This window comes from Daucus carota, chromosome 2 (genome assembly GCF_001625215.2).
Source record: "Daucus carota subsp. sativus chromosome 2, DH1 v3.0, whole genome shotgun sequence".
NCBI classification, from domain to species: Eukaryota; Viridiplantae; Streptophyta; class Magnoliopsida; order Apiales; family Apiaceae; genus Daucus; species Daucus carota.
The window spans coordinates 42,541,696-42,559,423 of record NC_030382.2 but is presented as its reverse complement, the minus strand read 5'-3'; the positions used below and the strand labels follow the sequence as shown (position 1 = coordinate 42,559,423).

The 17,728-nt window shown below is 34.3% G+C and overlaps 2 protein-coding genes across 7 annotated transcripts; both read right to left on the bottom strand.

Moving 5' to 3' along the window:
* Positions 1-220: 220 nt before the first annotated feature.
* LOC108208574 (polycomb group protein FIE1) lies at positions 221-9,579 on the bottom strand. Of its 5 annotated transcripts, none has more exons than XM_017379104.2 (15): positions 9,426-9,579; positions 8,665-8,905; positions 6,709-7,079; positions 5,772-5,837; positions 5,526-5,648; positions 4,229-4,309; positions 4,043-4,135; positions 3,851-3,926; positions 1,614-1,693; positions 1,448-1,519; positions 1,298-1,357; positions 1,008-1,104; positions 794-857; positions 586-642; positions 221-495 (listed from the first exon to the last, which is right to left on the bottom strand). In XM_017379104.2, exons 3-15 carry the CDS (start codon positions 6,922-6,924, stop codon positions 432-434), a joined length of 1,149 nt encoding a protein of 382 aa, XP_017234593.1. In that variant the 5' UTR covers positions 6,925-7,079; positions 8,665-8,905; positions 9,426-9,579; the 3' UTR covers positions 221-431. The 5 variants fall into 5 exon arrangements, with proteins under 5 accessions (XP_017234593.1, XP_017234594.1, XP_017234595.1 ...); XM_017379105.2 differs by having other exon boundaries at positions 6,709-7,069; XM_017379106.2 differs by having other exon boundaries at positions 6,709-6,934.
* Positions 9,580-10,708: 1,129 nt separating this feature from the next.
* On the bottom strand, positions 10,709-14,828 carry LOC108208572 (serine/threonine/tyrosine-protein kinase HT1). 2 transcript variants are annotated; one of them, XM_017379101.2, is made up of 4 exons: positions 14,671-14,828; positions 13,107-14,310; positions 12,118-12,573; positions 10,709-11,166 (listed from the first exon to the last, which is right to left on the bottom strand). In XM_017379101.2, exons 2-4 carry the CDS (start codon positions 14,109-14,111, stop codon positions 10,894-10,896), a joined length of 1,734 nt encoding a protein of 577 aa, XP_017234590.1. In that variant the 5' UTR covers positions 14,112-14,310; positions 14,671-14,828; the 3' UTR covers positions 10,709-10,893. The 2 variants fall into 2 exon arrangements, with proteins under 2 accessions (XP_017234590.1, XP_017234591.1); XM_017379102.2 differs by having other exon boundaries at positions 13,107-14,245; positions 14,671-14,825.
* Positions 14,829-17,728: the final 2,900 nt, after the last annotated feature.

Below are 17,728 nucleotides of genomic sequence, written 5' to 3'. Positions count from 1 at the left end.
CCCGTAATAGGTTTTACTCTTACACAAAGCTGGGAGATTGTTGGCATTAATTACCAGCCAAGTAGCCTCCTGCCTCAGTATCTCACAGGATCAGATATGAAAAGTTTTACCACAACGAGCCAGAAGATTAACTCAGGGTCTCGAAAGTTTTTCGAAACTGTCCCTCCCGATTCATCTAATTTATCTATTTAATTCAAGAAATTTTGACTACAAACAAAGCTTGTAAAAGTAAAGAAATATAATTAGCCAACATGTTTAAACAGACTTCTGCGCAAGGTAAAATCTTTGTTCTGTTCCAAAAACACGGGATTATAAATTCAATTTTGATCAAGTAAACTAGTGCAATGCTCTCTGTCAACAAATGCAAAAGAGGGTGATCTCCAACGAAACACGATGAGCATATAGTTCTAGCAAACTCAATGCTAGGGAGCCTAGGAAGTTGTATCCTCATCCCAACGACAAATATATCCATCATCAGAGCAGCTAAGGATAGTTCTGAGATTAAAAAAGTGCAGACAATTAACATGTGAAGTCTTGCTTAAAGTCTGGAATGTAAGTGAAGGGAAGCTGCTGCATGTCACTTACTTTCCATCGTAGGACATTGCAGTCTGCCTAATAGTTGATTTTGTTCCATGACACAACCTGACAATAAAATAAGAAGTATGATATCAGATATCAAAATTTATTGCCTGCCTAAAGAGTTCTCTTCTACCGTGTGCTTCATTAAAAAGACTACAAAATTTTACAAATAAAGCTTGTGATGAGAACTATGACAAAAAAAAAACAACAAAACCTTGTGATGAGAACAGGAGGGCTAGACTGCAAATCCCAAACAAAAATCTTTCCTTCTTTATTTCCTGGCACACAGGTTACTTTATCAATGATGGTGAAAATTGCCAAGTTTTTAAGGCGATCTCGTATACATTATCAAATGATGAAAGTGACATTTTCACTATAAAATAGCGTATGTCAGAATGGAAGGGCTTCAAAAGTTGTATTGGTATTACCTATAGCAGCAGCTTTGTAATGGAAATCACAAGAGAACTTGATAAACCACATGTCACATTCTGGAACAGGGTACTTTTGGAGCACATCAGCAGAACCCTACAAAAACTCAACGAGAAACAAAGTTCTTTAATTATATATTCTTGTTTGGATAAAAGAAGTAACACGTTAGAAGGTCAGATCAGAGAGATGCACTTGATTAGGAGTCAATAACAGCAAAGAAAAGATGAAGAGATGCACATGCATATATTTATCTCTAAAGCATGAGAATTGACAGTCATAAAAGTCTAACCTCCCCTGGTGGCTGATCTTTGATTATTGGCTCCCATAACACCATTTCATTCTGAACACTCTGGAATAACATGTAAAAAGTTCTTAATAACACTGTTTGATACCTAGAGCAGGGAACTGTTAATCAGAGGTGCATTAAGTACAACTGCACCTTGGACAGGATAAAATCGCCAAGCCACCTATTGCAGTCAACATAGTTTGTATGGACTTTAGCCATAAACAGCTGGAATGAAAGTAGAACCTCAGATCCTTTTTGGCAAATTTCTAGACGAATATAATTGGATCAGGGAAGAAAGAAGATGATGAGAGCCACATACCGGATACTGCACAAATTTTGTAGGGAACTTTGATGGTAGGTCAGTCCATGCGAAAGATTTTTCGACATTAGTCCAATAATCTGCATGATGATACATTCGCAATGAAAAAAGTATGAAGAACTGAACTTAGTAGTACCATTAATTGAATGAACCATAATATGTCGGAGGTTGTGTTTATCTACGATCATTATCTATTCAAGCAGGCCTACTTCTAAACCAACACTTCAAATTTATTTCGAAGTTAGAAGAGTACCTTAAGTCCCATCAATTAGGTCTCAAATATGCTTGTGCTTAACATTATCAATTTATGTAAGGAATGCAAATTGCGTAATGCATATAAACATGACAAACATGTAACTACCGCCAACATCAACTGACTACAAAAAATTTGACTGGAAGCCTTGTTGGCAGAGATGTAATCTATAGATACACGAACGAAAAACATATGTTTAGGTAATTTACTTATTCAATATTTACATTGTGGCTAAATATTTTGTTTCGAGAAACAAAAGGAACAACAAAAAAATCATGTGGTGATAAAAAGAAAATCTTGTGTCTCTACACACACACACACACATTAGAAATTCAATGAACTCCTATTTCAAAGAAACTCAGGTTTTCATTATCTTCCACTCTCCTATACTCTAAATCCTCAGCAACTATCTTGGGTATTTATCTCTCTGTGCCCTACTGGCCATTTTCCTTCTTTTTCTGGAAGGTACAGATATCATCTTTATATCATAAATTCTGTTTAAAACTATTTTCGATCTCCATTTTTACCATCAATAAATAGTTGAATATCACATCTCAAGTTTGAAATACCCTGATAATATATAGGGGAGAACATGTACAGATATTAAGATCAAAGTTTGACTTTTTTTCATAATCAAATTTGGTTTATAATGCACCTTTAATGATTGTGCAGAATATAACGGGACATTAAAATGGAATTGAACAATTGACAAGGGCATAAATTTCAATTTATTATTAATGTTGTGTTTGGTTTGGGAGAATGCAATTTTTGGAAAAAAAAAAACGACTGTGCAAAATTTTTAAAATGGAAATTAAGAAGAAAGTGGGTATTGGTGAGAGAAGCATTCCTTCTTAAATTGGTGTGTTTGAGCTCTAGTTTAGGATCCAAAAATTGAAATGAGGGAAGGAATGAAATTTTCGAAAATTCGTCCATAATTTAGGTTGTGTTCACTTTGATGGAATGGAATGAAATTTGTACTCTCAATTGGGAATGATTAGAGAAAACGTCTACACATTTTCATTCCTTAATTCATTCCATTCCAAAATATTTGAACTAGAAATCTAACCCACATGTTTTGGGAGGAATACTCATTCCACTTCAACATCATGTTTCCTTACAATCTTCATCATAGAAAATTTAGACTCACTTATGTATAGTCACTATTTTCTCATAGACTCATACTCTCTTCTTTCTCCGTAAAACTTCTTTATAATTTTTAATTTCATTCTCTCCTTATTCCATTCCATCCAAGTGAACGCAACCCTAGTTCAAATCTCATTCCATTCCTTCCAAATTCATTCACCCCAACCAAACACAACATAAGTAGCTAATCAGGGAGGTGTGAAAATATTATCTGAGTATTATGATGATAAAATTAGATAATGATGACTATGCAATAATTTTTCCTGGACAAAAAGTTTATATAAGTTCTTTCCAGTGAAGATGCAGTTTAACAGTGTAAACGTTAATTCTAATAGTTCGACAAAATATGTTATACTAAAAAATGTTATATAAATATAAAATTTCTCCCCGAAATAAGTCCTTATATTTATCAAAAAAGACCAGACAAACATGCCCTAATTTCATTGCAATTGTTGCAACCCATAAATACCTCACAAAACACACACAGTGGTGGAGGCAGTATATTAAAATGCATCTCAAAAAAAAAAAAGTTCATTGAGGGATTCAAAACCAAAACCTATCCAATAGGGAAAGGGCTTGGGACCAACCAAACCTATTTACAACTAGGCAACGTCGAACTATGTAAATCTCGGGTTACACCGTGGCATACCCTGAGTTCTACATTGCTCTGCGTGTGTGCACAGACACACAAAAAAACACATACATAAATCACTTTGGTAGAGTTTGATGAACACAAGCCTACATATATATAAATGTACAATAGAGAATTCTCAGTACTACCACGTTATATAGTCTATCACATTAAGATATGAAAATGATAAACCATAAAAAATTAACTTACCTTCCATTGACCAGATTTTGACAGTATTGTCCATACCACAGCTTGATATGCGATATTTATCTGAAGGGTGAAAGTCCTGAAAGATTTATACCAAACCATTTCAGGTGATATCTCAAAAGAAAATCTATCAATTAACATTAAGGATAGTGTAGTGAATTTCAAATGTATTAGAAGTCGCAATTCCTATAATACCGCACTCAAGACTTCATTTCGATGCCCTCCAGCTCCAGCAAATATTAAAATGCATACTCCAGTCTGGACATTCCATAGACGAACAGATTCATCCTATTCCGAAGTAGACATGATATAAATTATAAGCATGGCTACAGAAGAATGTATAAGGTACAGGACATAAAAGTAAAAGGTCGCAGTGCTTACTTTGCTGGCAGAAAGTACAAGCGATGGTTCTAACATCTGGGTCCTGATTTCATTTATTGAGTAACCATGACCGACGATGGACTGCATTGGAGCAAGAGTTTGCATAAGCATGTCAAGCAAGGGGAAAGTGCCATGAAATGTGATTTTCTAATTAATGAAAGACATAAAAATTCTTTGTGTGCTTTTCAGATAAATGTGCAGAAACAAAGAACTGTTAGTTTTGCATATGTACCATCCCCCCCCCCCCCCCCCCCCGGAAAATAAACTCCCTCTGGGAACGAAAATATGGTAGATAGAAATCACTTTACCATGTCCAGAGTCCAAACAAAACAGATTGACACCCTGTTTTTACTATGTGCTTAATACTAGGTTAGTCCCAAAAAAGAGTCCCCATCAATCTTTTGTTGTGAGATCTGGAATTATCATGGGAATGAGGAATCACTTTTGTAGGGAGTCGTAAGTTGATATCTTGATACCTTAAATTACTAAAAATCAAACAAATTTCAAACGTTATCATAAAGGTTTAAATTGTTCAATCCCTTTAAAGATTTTAGATATTTATGGTGATGCTGGTAGGTGTAAACAGTGGCAGGCGGGGTGACAGGACCCGGCTAGGATTTATAAAAAAATTTAGTAGTTACATGGAATCCTTGAGTGCTTGTTCATGTGATTTCATTCGGTAAAAGTGTAGAAGAGCCGAAAAGATGCATATTCAGGCATAATCAAATAGCGCCATACTAAAATGGACCAGATGCAAAAACTGGGCTGCATGAGACATAATATGGCGATGTATGATGAGTTGAGTACTTAATACTATACACTTTTAAATTTAAATGTTAATTAATAAAGTGAGATCATATTTAAGACACTGTTATACATATTTTTATGAATTTTGTTCTCAGCAGTGGCAATGTCTACTATTTCCATATGTATATATGTTTTGCTGTAAGGTGTAACTATTTAACTAGAATTTATAATCTATCATCATAACAACTGTCGTACTCGTACTGGCCCAATAATTTAGGTGTAAAATTTGTTCATTTTTTTATATTTTAATAACACTTATCTTTCGACTTTCCAATCTAACATGTCAAGAGTTATATATATAATAATTATTATAATTATTAGGTGAATATAAGCCATTTTAAATTGGATATTATATATTTTTATTTCAAAAATTTTTGACTCCCACTAAGAGCATGGGCTGGCTCCGCCACTGGGTGTAACGTGTAGCAGTTACAGGCTTCTTTCACACATGAATAACTAAATAATTACGAGAAACTATAGAGGTGCATACCTTGTGTATCTTCTCATTTCCAACATCAATGACTCGAATTACACCATTGACTCCTCCAGCCACCAATAATGGTTTCCCTTGAAGGTTACATGACCAGGTTACTGTGTAAAAGGACTCGTTCACCTACGCAACAAATTGAGTTGGTTTTCAGAACTTTTGGTGCTAATACAAAATCCGATGCATGCACTAAACACACAAACACAGATATGCTATACAAGGTCGGTCATTTTATACATATCTACTTACATCATCATCGACATAAGACTGGAGAAGAGCGATACGACCTTCTTCAAGGCATTGGTAAACATTCACCTGTTAAGATGAATAGAATAAGCAAATGATAACACTCCAACAATAATAATTTGATCAAACATGCCTATATAAGCACGAAAAAACCAAAAAAGAAGCAGCTACCCCTAAGAGTAGATCATTATGTATCCCATAGGTATTTTAAGTCCCCTTCCCAAATCCCTTTTGCAAGTAAGGAACAAAAACAAGAGAGATATAACAGTAGAGCTACACTTGGAGAATCCCAACTTCGGTTGGGACTTGCTGGCACCTCAGCTTTGCCAAAAAAAACCTGATTTGCTAGGTTCACAATAATGGGTATAAAGTTGAGACAATACTGGACATCAGGCTACAAGCATGGAGAGTAATGAACTGTCATCATTAATAAGTATACGTTTTGAAAGTAAGTTCACAAAAGTAGGCGTTGAATATGTTGACAACTTGACGTAGCTAACAAAACCAGTTGTATAACTGGTCAATTCGCTGAGATGTAGTTGGCACTTAGGCACGAGTTTTGATTTTTGAGTTCGTGAGTCCTACCTCTTTCTCTCTCCTCTAGTTGTCGATTTCACTCTAGGTTATACATTTTGTTTTAACCTCTCAATCTCTGAGCGGAGTTGTTCTAGGGAACTTCGCTCTAGTAAGAGTACAACCATATACTGAATTTTTTCTAAAACAATATGATATGTGTAGAAGACCTTGGTGTATGAATTACAACAGCAGCAAAACAGATAAAAAATATAAACATAAATTACATAATAATGTGAAAGAAATCATATTCAGAAAGAAATCCACAAACTAATCTAAGGCGAAACGAAAAATGACAAAATTCAATTTTTACACTATAAAAATCAGGGACATAAGATAGACAAACTGAAGGAATGGGGGTACCAACCCGATTGCCGCCGACAGTAGCAAAGAGATCGAAGAGATGAGAGTCAAGGAAGTTGTAAGAAATGCCGTAGAGAGGTTGGTTACCCTCCCGATGCCTGGTGCTCAATTTAAACTTTCTTGTATTCGACGGCGACAAGCTTCCTCTCAACACCTCACACTCTAGGGTTTTCATCTTCACCGTTTCCGGCGGGATAGCTGCCCCCTTTTTACCTTTCATTTCTTTTCTCCTAAAAATGTGTATCTATGTTTACTTTTGCAATAAACAAATATTGCCTCAACATAAATAGAGAATAAGCGGCCTTCTATTGGTCCTACGTACAAAAAAAAACCGTCTCTCCCACTCTCACTTTGTTGTATACATCCTGTAATTTTCTTAAACAATAAAACAATAAACTAATTTAATATATAAATTTAGTCATAGGAGCAAACTAAAACGTATAAAATGAGTAGTCTTTTACAAGCAGTAAACGGATATCAAAAAAATAAATATCAGACATTCAGACTCCTAATTCAAATTGGAAATAGCAATAAAAGGTAAATGGTTGAGAAAGGTAACAGCCAAGATTCCAACAGCACTCCCAATACAACCGAGTTGTCGACGAAACCACAATAAAATTCACAATTAAAAAACATATGGAAATAAAATTCCTAGGATATAGAATGGCAAGTCACAACGCGATTATATCCATCCTATGCTGCAATAGTCCCTTTTAGTAAATTATGAAGCCCAAATTGGATGACAATTTTTTTAAGTGGACTCAAAACGTTCTTAGACAATAAGAACACAATTATTTATAAATACACAATATTTGTAATTAACACGTTTTTTGAACATTAATTAATCAACAATTACCAACAATATATCTCCTCTCACACCTTAACAACAAAGATTATTTCTTTTAGAACCACTAATCTTTCAAATCCTTATCTTAGAACACTTTCACACTTCACTATATAGGAAGTGGAAAATTTACAGGAAATCTACCAATGAAACGGAGAGTATGAAAAAAGTGGTTTTGTGTTTTTTGGTGTTGAAATAAAAGTTGCACTCCAATGCTAGTTTAAAAACTAATTTCGGATTTAGCTACCCAATTTAATATGCTTTTGATATTTGGGGATGTACAATGCAATAATTGTTTAACTCTTCCTCTCAATTATAGTTATTGATGATGTAGCAAGGATGCATTTATGTATATCTGCATCCAAATATGAAACCCCTTTGGAGTTGAGTTTTTTTTGGATTTGATGCCAAATTATAGTGATAGATGCAAGTATAATAACATTGTACTGGACTTACTCTAAGAAGCTGAGCATTCTTAAGTAATTTCAAATTTAGCAAAGGTTCTCTTAAAAGATTATGTAAGTTTATAGAATAACTTGGTAAGAGAGAGCGTATGAGCTACAAAACCCACAGATTATAGTTAATTTCACTGTGTCCGTAGAGTTGCAAAATTTTCAAGATATTTGGTTACAAAAGTTTTTTTTAAGCCCGAGTTCTTGGATTTGACTTTTGTTTTAATATATTAAATCCAGATTTAATGGGGTTCTATTAACATTTCGTATGCGAATCAAAAAATAAGTTTGTAGCACTTGTATGATCTTGAATTAGGCTTTCCAGGTTTCTCTTTTGTTAAACTCTAAAATACATGGCTTGGTTCTATCCAGCTAGTTCAAATCTCTCTATTTGGAGCTACCCATTTTAGTTAATTTAGTTGATTAATAGGAAGATTTTGTTAATAGGTTGATTTTGTTGCAATTATGGAAATGCCTGATATGTATCTTAAAATTTAGAACAGAAATGTAACTATGAAACACTAAATTGACCCTAAAATGCAAACGGAATAAGAAATCAATCTTCTAAGAATTTGCCACAAATTAACATAAGCAGGGAATATTATGAAAATACTATATAACTACTAATTTCATTTTACTGAATTAAAGAAGAGGATGGTTTTACCCAATTGCTGCCTGACATGGTGAAAAGATTTGAGTGATGAGAGTCAATGAAGTTATCACCGACAGCTTACAGAGGTCTGTTACCCCTGAAGCCTATTATTCATCACTAATCTTTCTACTTCAACGGCACCCTTTGTTTCATTTCATTCCAGCATCCACCAAATTCACCCACGCACCACACACAGACACACAACAAATATACGTGTTCATGTGAAATCTTCGCCATAGTGAGACATCCCACCCTGCATTGCATGACATTCAAGTGAGAATAATATTTTTCATATATACAACTGATCAACTGGTGTCCCTAATAAAGACTCAATTAATTTCAAAGTGTCAGTCCGTCAGTAGTTAGGCAAATCACAAATACTTGAAAAGACTCGGCAATTTTGATAGTTTGAATAATAAACCTGATTACGTATTTATTTTATACATATTGTCTGCCTATCTGAATCATACAATTCTTATGTACAATTGACAATACAAGATGCTGATTTCTTGATAAAACCACTCCTAAAATTTGAAAACTAAGCTAAATGCCTTGTATGAGTGTTGATTTGGGTGAATCATATACCCTCAACTAACCTGAATCATTTTATGGGATGTCGAAGGTTCGAACCTTGTCGAAAACAAGACTACGGGCGCGTATAAAAACAATAACGATAATAATGATTTAACAACATGAAATCATAAGGATCAAGTATGACAATAGCTTCAAGGTGTATACATGATTATATTATACGCCAGACGAATTCGACTTACCAGTAACATCTGGCTCCAGCTCTTTCGACATTTCCGGCAGGGCCCGCTTCGTTTCTTTCCTTTTTCGTCTCTGAACTCAACTCTCAAGTCTCAACGCTTGCTCTTTTTTTCTTGTTTCTTTTGGCGTCTCAACTGTGGCTGTTTTGAGAATTCACTGGATAGTTTATGGTAACTGAATATACTTATTAATTATTTTTTTAATTTTTTAATATATTTAAAGTATTTACACGTACTCGCTGATAGTTGTCTTATTTGGCTTTTGGTCAAACTAGTTAAAATTTTACTAAAATTTATTTATTATATAAGAGTAATGTATATAATAAAAATTTATTATGTAGTTATTCATTTTTCCAATGTTAAGGATTAAAAAACTTATGAAAACCTTTTTCTTTTTCTTGAATTTTTGACTTTCAAATTTTTTTTAGTAGGAAGGATAAATAGTCCAACCGAAAAGAAAAGTATTGTGTTACTCACTAACTGTTTGTCTCGAAAATATCATCAAAAATTATTATGTTGTTCAATAAAAATTGGTAAAAATCAAATAATTGTTTGATAATATGGTATTTGTATGTTTATAAATGACTGCATACTTTAACAATCTAGCGAGCTAGAAATGAATGGCAGCATAATTTTGTCTGTAGTCATGATGTCCCGAAACATATTATGAAGTTCTTGCGAGTTGCGACATAGTAAAGACACTCACATTCATGCAAGAAAATTGCGAATGCCCCGGATTTCAAAAGGTAGAAATGCAAATGCAAGAGCTCAGAGACTGATCAGTGATGCAAGGCAACGGAGAGCTCCAGAGGCAAATCAATTTAAGGTTAATGTAGACGCATCAGCAGGTCTAATTATTCACTTGTATTGATCTTACGAGACCATGAGGGAGGATTCTGCGGAGCTTGGTGTATGTGTCAGGAAGGAGAGTTTTCAGTGTTTGAAGCAGAGGCTCGTGGTGTTTTAGAGGCTATAAAGTGGGTGATGGAGCTAGGAACAGAGAATGTAATGATAGAATGTGATTCCATGCTTACTCTGCAAACAATCTGCAAGGACACGGAGAACCTTCTTGAAGCAGGCAATTTACTACAGGAGAGTCGTTCACTGATAAGGGTCGCCCGGACATTTCTGTCTCGTTTATTTTATTAGAAAGCAAGCTAACAAAGTAGCCCACTTGTTAGCTATAGTTGCTTGCGAGGTTAATAGCTTTATTGATTTTTTGTCTCCACGGTTGGTGTAGGAGAGCATTATGTATGACGCTTTGATGATCTAATGCAAATTCTGCGTTTCCAAAAAAAGATTTGGCCAAGGTATAACTTGTCCTGAATATGATGATTATTTCTACAGAAAATTAACATGAATGCATTCCTATAATATGGTAATTCACACCTGCTGACAAGTTTAAGAAAAATACAACACGAAAATGAGATCTTGAATGTCACAATGTGATCAAGATAACCAAGATGAAAATTTATGCAAATCTAGGCTTGGGCATTGGTAGAGAATTTGGACGCACAGGGGCAAGCTTTTGCATCCGATAAAGAAGCCCCTTTTTAAGATCTTGGCATATTGCGTTTGGTACCATATTTAGGGTTCCATCACGTGCAAGTGAAGACTCGAACTGCTCTAGTACCTTAACAACCTGCCAGAACTCCGGCCTCTTATCTGGTCTCAAGGACCAACATTGCTCAATCAATGCTCCCATGTTAGGGGGGCAGTCCTCGGGGATCATTGGTCTTAAATTCTGAGAGAGTGAAAACTGAAATTAGGTTTTGTACAATACACTAAAGCTTGGACCATTTACTAGGAGAAGATATATAGCAAAAAGGTGCTATCTAAAGAAGACAAACAGAAAAACAGGAAAGAAGAGAATAATACTAGCAAGAATGATTTTCACTGTGCACTGCCACAGACTGAGGATAACAAAAACTATCCTGAGTGTATAACATTTGTGAAGGATAATTAGCCTCATCAACCATCAGGCTCATCGAAATTTATACTGATGGAGTGATGGTAAATAGCATAAGATAAAACAAATGATGAACCCAAACTTGAGGAAGTCCCAAAGGATGTGGGCATTCATCTGAGTACGCAAAGATAACATTATCAATATTTGAAAGTCAGAATCACAGAGTTATAACATCATCCACGAGTTGATCATAGAAGCAGGTACAAAAAAAAACAAAAAACAGACCAGTATAGATGAAGGACAACAACTAGATATTTACCCCATCCCACAGAGAATCAAACAGATTCACAGAGAAACATAGAACACGACTCTAGAAGCAAAGAAAAGATTATGATCAAGATCACATGGATAACCGACTACTACCAAATGATTTTGAAAAGATCATGGATGATCTATATAACTTGCTCACTTAATATTTTAAATTTACTGTTCCGCCCACCTACTTTTTATTACTTTTAAGCAATTAGCAAGCATCGCCAGTTAAGTCCTGGGTAAAGCATTTAGCTACAATTTTGTCCATAAAAAACACCCTATATAACACTTGATCAGAGGGAGTGTGGCAGGAGATAATTAGTTAGACAAATGAAAGCTAATTAATACTTGAAAACATGCAACTGTGATGATTTTCAATATACAAAATTACATAAACAAGAGATGTACACATAACACAAGAATTTAAGATCTCAGTTCCTATGCAAGTTATGGATATACAGCTCAAGATATTACCTTGTTTAAAACAGCAAAAGCAGCTTGGCTGGGGGTCATATCCTTGTAAGGTAAGCTTCCAGTTACCATCTCCCACAATATTAATCCAAAGCTGTAAGTGTCTACCTTTTTGTCATAATATTTGCATTTGAGCATCTCAGGGGCCATCCAGCGATAAGTGCCAGGATCATCAGTCAGAGAATCACAATTTGCCTCGTCACAAGCTATTCCAAAATCAGCAATTTTCAGCTGAAAATCTTGATTGATAAGTATATTTTCAGGTTTGAGGTCCCTATGAATTATGCCTTGTGAGTGAATAAATTCCATCCCTCGAGCAATATCAAGAGCCATTGAATTTAGTTTTCCCAATGAGAGAGGTTTCTGCTCGCGCTTGCGCAGGTATGCCCTCAAAGAACCATCAGAGAGATATTCTGTGATGATGCAGAAGACTGGTGGTTTTTTGCATGCTGCCACAAACTGTGTTACCCATAGAAAAAGTTGGAGAAAATGTTAAAAGAGCTGGATTAATGTGAATATGTAACCCAAGTGTGGATGCCACTGTCAGATATGTTCAGTAGCTTGTGCATAGATATGTATACTTCAACCCAGTAGATTTTTACCGTATGTGACAAAAATAAAACTTATTCTGGACATGCTAAAGCTAAAACACTATTGTCGACAGTCAGTGTCTCAGTGAGCCACATAAGACCAATTGACTAATTGAGCAAAACCATTATGTGAATTGAATAACTCGCATATACTTGGAACAATAATTAGCATTGAAAGGACATCTATTCTCATAGATTAAAAAAAAGCAGGATCTGTACACAATTGATGATATAACTAGATAGATAATTCATTGCTAAAACTAACTATTTCACGGCAGATAGTTCGTTTCTTTAAAAGCAGTTGTTATATTATGCAGATATTGATTATAGTTATGCAAGTGAAGCATTTCCATAGGTTTTGTATGTATAAAGCAGTAAAGACATGTATAGAAAAGTTGTCACCTTTATGACATTTTGGTGGTGTAAACGAGACAAGAGGGTTGCTTCTCTTGTATATTGCTTCTCTAGTTTAGCTCCAAGATCTCCATTTTCATCACCATCTGGTACTTTAATAATTTTTACAGCTACAGGTTCGTCCTTGTAGATTCCGTGATGCAGTTGACTATATGCCCCATGATCAAATTTAAGCCCAAGAAATAGCTTAGAAAGATCCACCATCCACTCATCAGCTGATTCAATAGCAGTGACCCGTCCCCCAGCATGATCAAAGTACTTTGTCCATGTTGACTCCTTCCGGCCCTTTTTCTTATCATTTATATTCATTGCAGCGAAGTGCCCAAGCTCCCCAATGTTGGTGCTTGACATATAGATAGGAGCCCTCTTCTCACACGAATCTTTGTGCAAGAACTTGGCTAGAACTCCCTTTTCAGTAGCTCGTCTTACTGGCTGTGGAGTTGAGAATCTCTTGCTATTGGATCTTGCTTCCTTAAATGTCCGGGGAATTTTGGTCTGAGTAATAGGAGATACAGCCCTGAACTTGCTTCTTCCAGAACTACGTCGAAGCTGAGGAGCACCAGAACCTGATTGTTGTGAAGGAGAATCAGTTCCAAGAGTTTCAGTTGACAATTTGTTCTGATCAAATTTATCTTCGAAAGCTGTTTGGGGAGGGCTAACATGAGGTGATACAGCCTTGATCTTGTTCATTTCAAGACTTTTCTGAACCTCAGAAACACTAGACTCTATTGATTGCAGAAGAGAACCAGGCACAACTCTTGACCTGACACCTGAAAATTGACTAGAATGCTTGTTCATTTCAAGACTTTTCTGAACCTCGGAAACACTAGACTCTATTGGTTGCAGATGAGAACCAGGCACAACTCTTGATCTGACACCCAAAAATTGACTAGAATGATGGAAAGAACCTGGATCCGGTCTTGCAGAGCCCGAACGTTGGTAGACACTATGAGAATATTTCGTCCTCCGTATCCACGAATTCTGTTCCTCCATTCTTAATCCTCCGGAGTATAAGCAAACCACCAAGTATTTTACCCTTCACCAAAAGGTCAAGAACTCCACCACATGACCAATATTCTCAAATCCATGGCAACGAATATAATACAGCATCAGCAAACATGACACACCTTCAAATCGACAAATACCAAAATCCAAGATCACCAACCACCACCATACCAAAAGTCAAACAAACCTTCAAGTTCAGACAAAAACCATATATTTTAATGCTCAAATCAATTTATCACAAACAACAAAACCCCAATCTTTATGCAATCAAAATTAAGATCCCTACCAACACAATCTGCTGTAATTTGATCTCAACAAACGCTGATCCTCAACACACACAAACAATACTAACAATCATACAACCAACCTACTAAATAAACAAAGATCATTGCATGTATAAACAAGCTATAACCACCATCAAGCATAATGATAAATTAAAAAACTAAAAAATACCCATTAATCAAATTAACAAAATAAACAACCCCATGAAACAAAAAATCTAAAAACACAAAATAACAACATGATCTAAGCAATTCATGAAACTTACCAATAGGGTAGCTCCCTGACCTGCTCCAGATTCTATAATGAAATCTCTCCTCTGGCATATAGATAATACAGAGCGAAACTATATTATATACAACATAACTATACATATTAAAATATAGCAAGTGTACAAGAGAAGGTGACTGTTCATGTGGAAACTAAACTATAGTCTTATGTACAATAAATTTATAAAATATAGGGATCTCTGAACACCGTAGAGATTAAAATGTACGGCTGGGTGATGTGGTGCGTGGGACCCATATCTCAAAAAGTCAAGGGAGAGAAGGTTATCGAGAAGGAAGAAGAATTAAGAATGCAAGCTATCATTGTCAGGGAATTATAAAAATGGGAAAGAACAAAAGAGATCGATGTTGTTTGTTTTTGAATATTTGTATTTACTTGACTCTAAAAATTAAAAATTGGTTGAATTCAAATCGTTGAAACCCGGTATATTAAGGCCGTCTAGACAAATTAAAAGAAGTGACTGCTTGCTTAAATTAGATAATTGGTAAGTGAATAAAGTTTTTGGAAAATAAGCAGTGTAAGAGAGGAGTCTGGATCCTCTGTCTCCTTATTGTGTCTCTTTCTATGTCTCTTCTTTCTTATTGGCCAGTTTATTTACATCCCACGTGATCCTCTATCTCTTTTTTGTTTTGCTGTTTATACATCAATTTTTATATTCTCAGTCATGTTGTTTTGTTGCATAAAATATTAGCTCTATGATGTACAGTTTATATTTTATCAAAAAAATTTGTATTAGTTGCTTCTCTAAAAAATGTATGGGTGAATTTCTTTCTATACCAATAAGTTTGCTTTACAAAAAAATTCATTATATAGAATTTAGTTTTAGTAGATTAAATATTATATAAGAAAACATTTCAATATTTTGATATAATTTTAGTCATAAATAAAGTATATTTTTGCTTTCTAATTTAATCATATTAAAAATATGTTTTCGAAAATTTAATTAATTATTTAATATAGAAAATATAATAGTATAAATTACTTTTTAATATTATATTTATGTCATATAAAAGAATTTGGTTGATTATGTACTATATAAAAAATATTTTAATAATTCTAAGAACGACCTTATATAGATTTGAAAAAGTTTAACAGTGAAAGACTATCCGAGAAAAAATTAAAGAGAAACTATATATATATCACGTGCTCAAGGTAAAAAACTGATTAATAAAAAAGAAGGGATATACAAAACTGACCAATAAAAAAGATAGGATATATAAGGAGACACATAGAGGAGACAGAGGATCCGGACTCGTAAGAGAGGAGTTAGGATTTTCAGTTTCTTGCTTGTACTTCTTTATACAAATGGGTCAAGAAAAACAGAAACTAAAAGAGAAGCGGCTTCTGTCAAACAAAAAGGCCCATTAACGATTTTATGTTTACGAATATTCTTACCGATCTCAAATTTTAATTCAACCGCATCGAATACGTTAAAATTTTCAGTAACAGATATAGTCCCCATAATATATAACAAATACTCTCTCTATCTCCTTCGTTTGTTTACAATTTTTATTTTGATCGTCCTCTCATTTCTTATATTATCACGTGACATGTCTAAAAAAAATTGATATTATCTTTGTAAATTTGAAGAAAATGATATATTGACCGAATTACACAAACTTGTTCAAATCACTTTTACCTGCTTCTAATATTTAGATATTTAGATTTTTTATTTTAATCATATCATTTCAATCCAGCACAACATATGTTTGGTCTTGCCGTTTTTGGTATAACATAATAAGTCTGGGTAGAGAATGAACTCAAATAGATCCAAATTAAAGGATCTTTTTAATACAATTATAAATATTTGATCACTAATTTTTGTAGTTAGCTTAAAGTTTTATTAAATTGTCAATAAATTTTTTTAATAACATTATAAATTTTAAATTGATAACCAAAATAACTCTCAAATATCACAGAATACATTAATGTTGAAAGAGCACCGGCAATTGTTCAAACTACAAATACGACATTATCCTGAGACAAATTCGGCTAATTTATTCTGTTCATGACTTCATGCATCATCTGTATAATTTTATAATATAAGTTTTGAAATAAAAAGAAAAGGCCCAAAGGCCAAACATATCTCAATTCTTTTTTTTTTGCCAAAAAACATATCTCAATTCTAAATCCCAAACCCGACTCTTCCACAGCCTCCAACTGGGTCCTTAGTCCTTCCCCGGTCCGGCTTCAATGACATGGAAAAAGGCTATGTTTACACTTTACACCACACTTTGGGCTGGACTACCCGTGTGGTAGTGCCTGATTTATTGTGTGTTTGACTGTTTGTTATACCCATCTCTCTGTTCAGTTTTCTGAAATACTCGTATATTACAGAAAAGGTTTGCATATATATGCATTCGTTTTTTTTTTGATAAACGAGTTAATTTAATAATAAAAAAAACCATACGGCAGCTATATAAACAGTCGCGTTAAACAAACAAAACACAGAAACAATCACTAATCAATCCATTCTTCTTAGAGATAATATCACGTGATTTGTTGAAGATGATATGTACACATACTTCGTCACATTTGCTTCCGCCACAACCAGTTTGAGCTATCGACTGAGAATGCAATCCCCTAACAACTTTCATTATAAAATAAAGCATCATACTCACACAAATGGTAAGAAAATAACAAAACTCACACAAAAGGTGAGACAACATAAAAAACCAAAATTAAACACGAACTAAACGTGATAAACTAACAACTTCAGATTTGTAAATACTTAAATAAAATACTAATTAAACCAAGAAAATCCCTAGATCTAAGGAACAAAAGCACAAAACAAAATAACTCGGACCACTTTATAGAATAAAATCACCTGAAAGAACTTCCGTGAAATTAAGATCTAAGAAAAAAAGATCAAATCGAAAAAGGCTTTAAATCCTTAGATCCGAAAAATAAACTAATGCCAAAGTTTAAAAAAAATTGGATCAATCTCACCTAACAAGAAAGATCCTTAGGAAAATTACAAAATTTATTAAAAGAAAGAAGAAAACAAAAAAATAAAAACTGTCTGAGGCTTTTCACCG

Excerpts from the sequence above, each read along its gene's own strand:
- LOC108208572 (XM_017379101.2), bottom strand. The coding sequence starts at position 14,111 with ATGGAGGAACAGAATTCGTGGATACGGAGGACGAAATATTCTCATAGT. Across the intron at positions 12,574-13,106 it reads ACCACCAAAATGTCATAAAG|TTTGTGGCAGCATGCAAAAA; the intron begins GTGACAACTTTT and ends TGGGTAACACAG. Across the intron at positions 11,167-12,117 it reads CTTTTGCTGTTTTAAACAAG|AATTTAAGACCAATGATCCC; the intron begins GTAATATCTTGA and ends TCACTCTCTCAG.
- LOC108208574 (XM_017379104.2), bottom strand. The coding sequence starts at position 6,924 with ATGAAAGGTAAAAAGGGGGCAGCTATCCCGCCGGAAACGGTGAAGATG. Across the intron at positions 4,310-5,525 it reads GAAATGAGAAGATACACAAG|TCCATCGTCGGTCATGGTTA; the intron begins GTATGCACCTCT and ends GCTCCAATGCAG. Across the intron at positions 643-793 it reads CCTCCTGTTCTCATCACAAG|GTTGTGTCATGGAACAAAAT; the intron begins GTTTTGTTGTTT and ends TTTTATTGTCAG.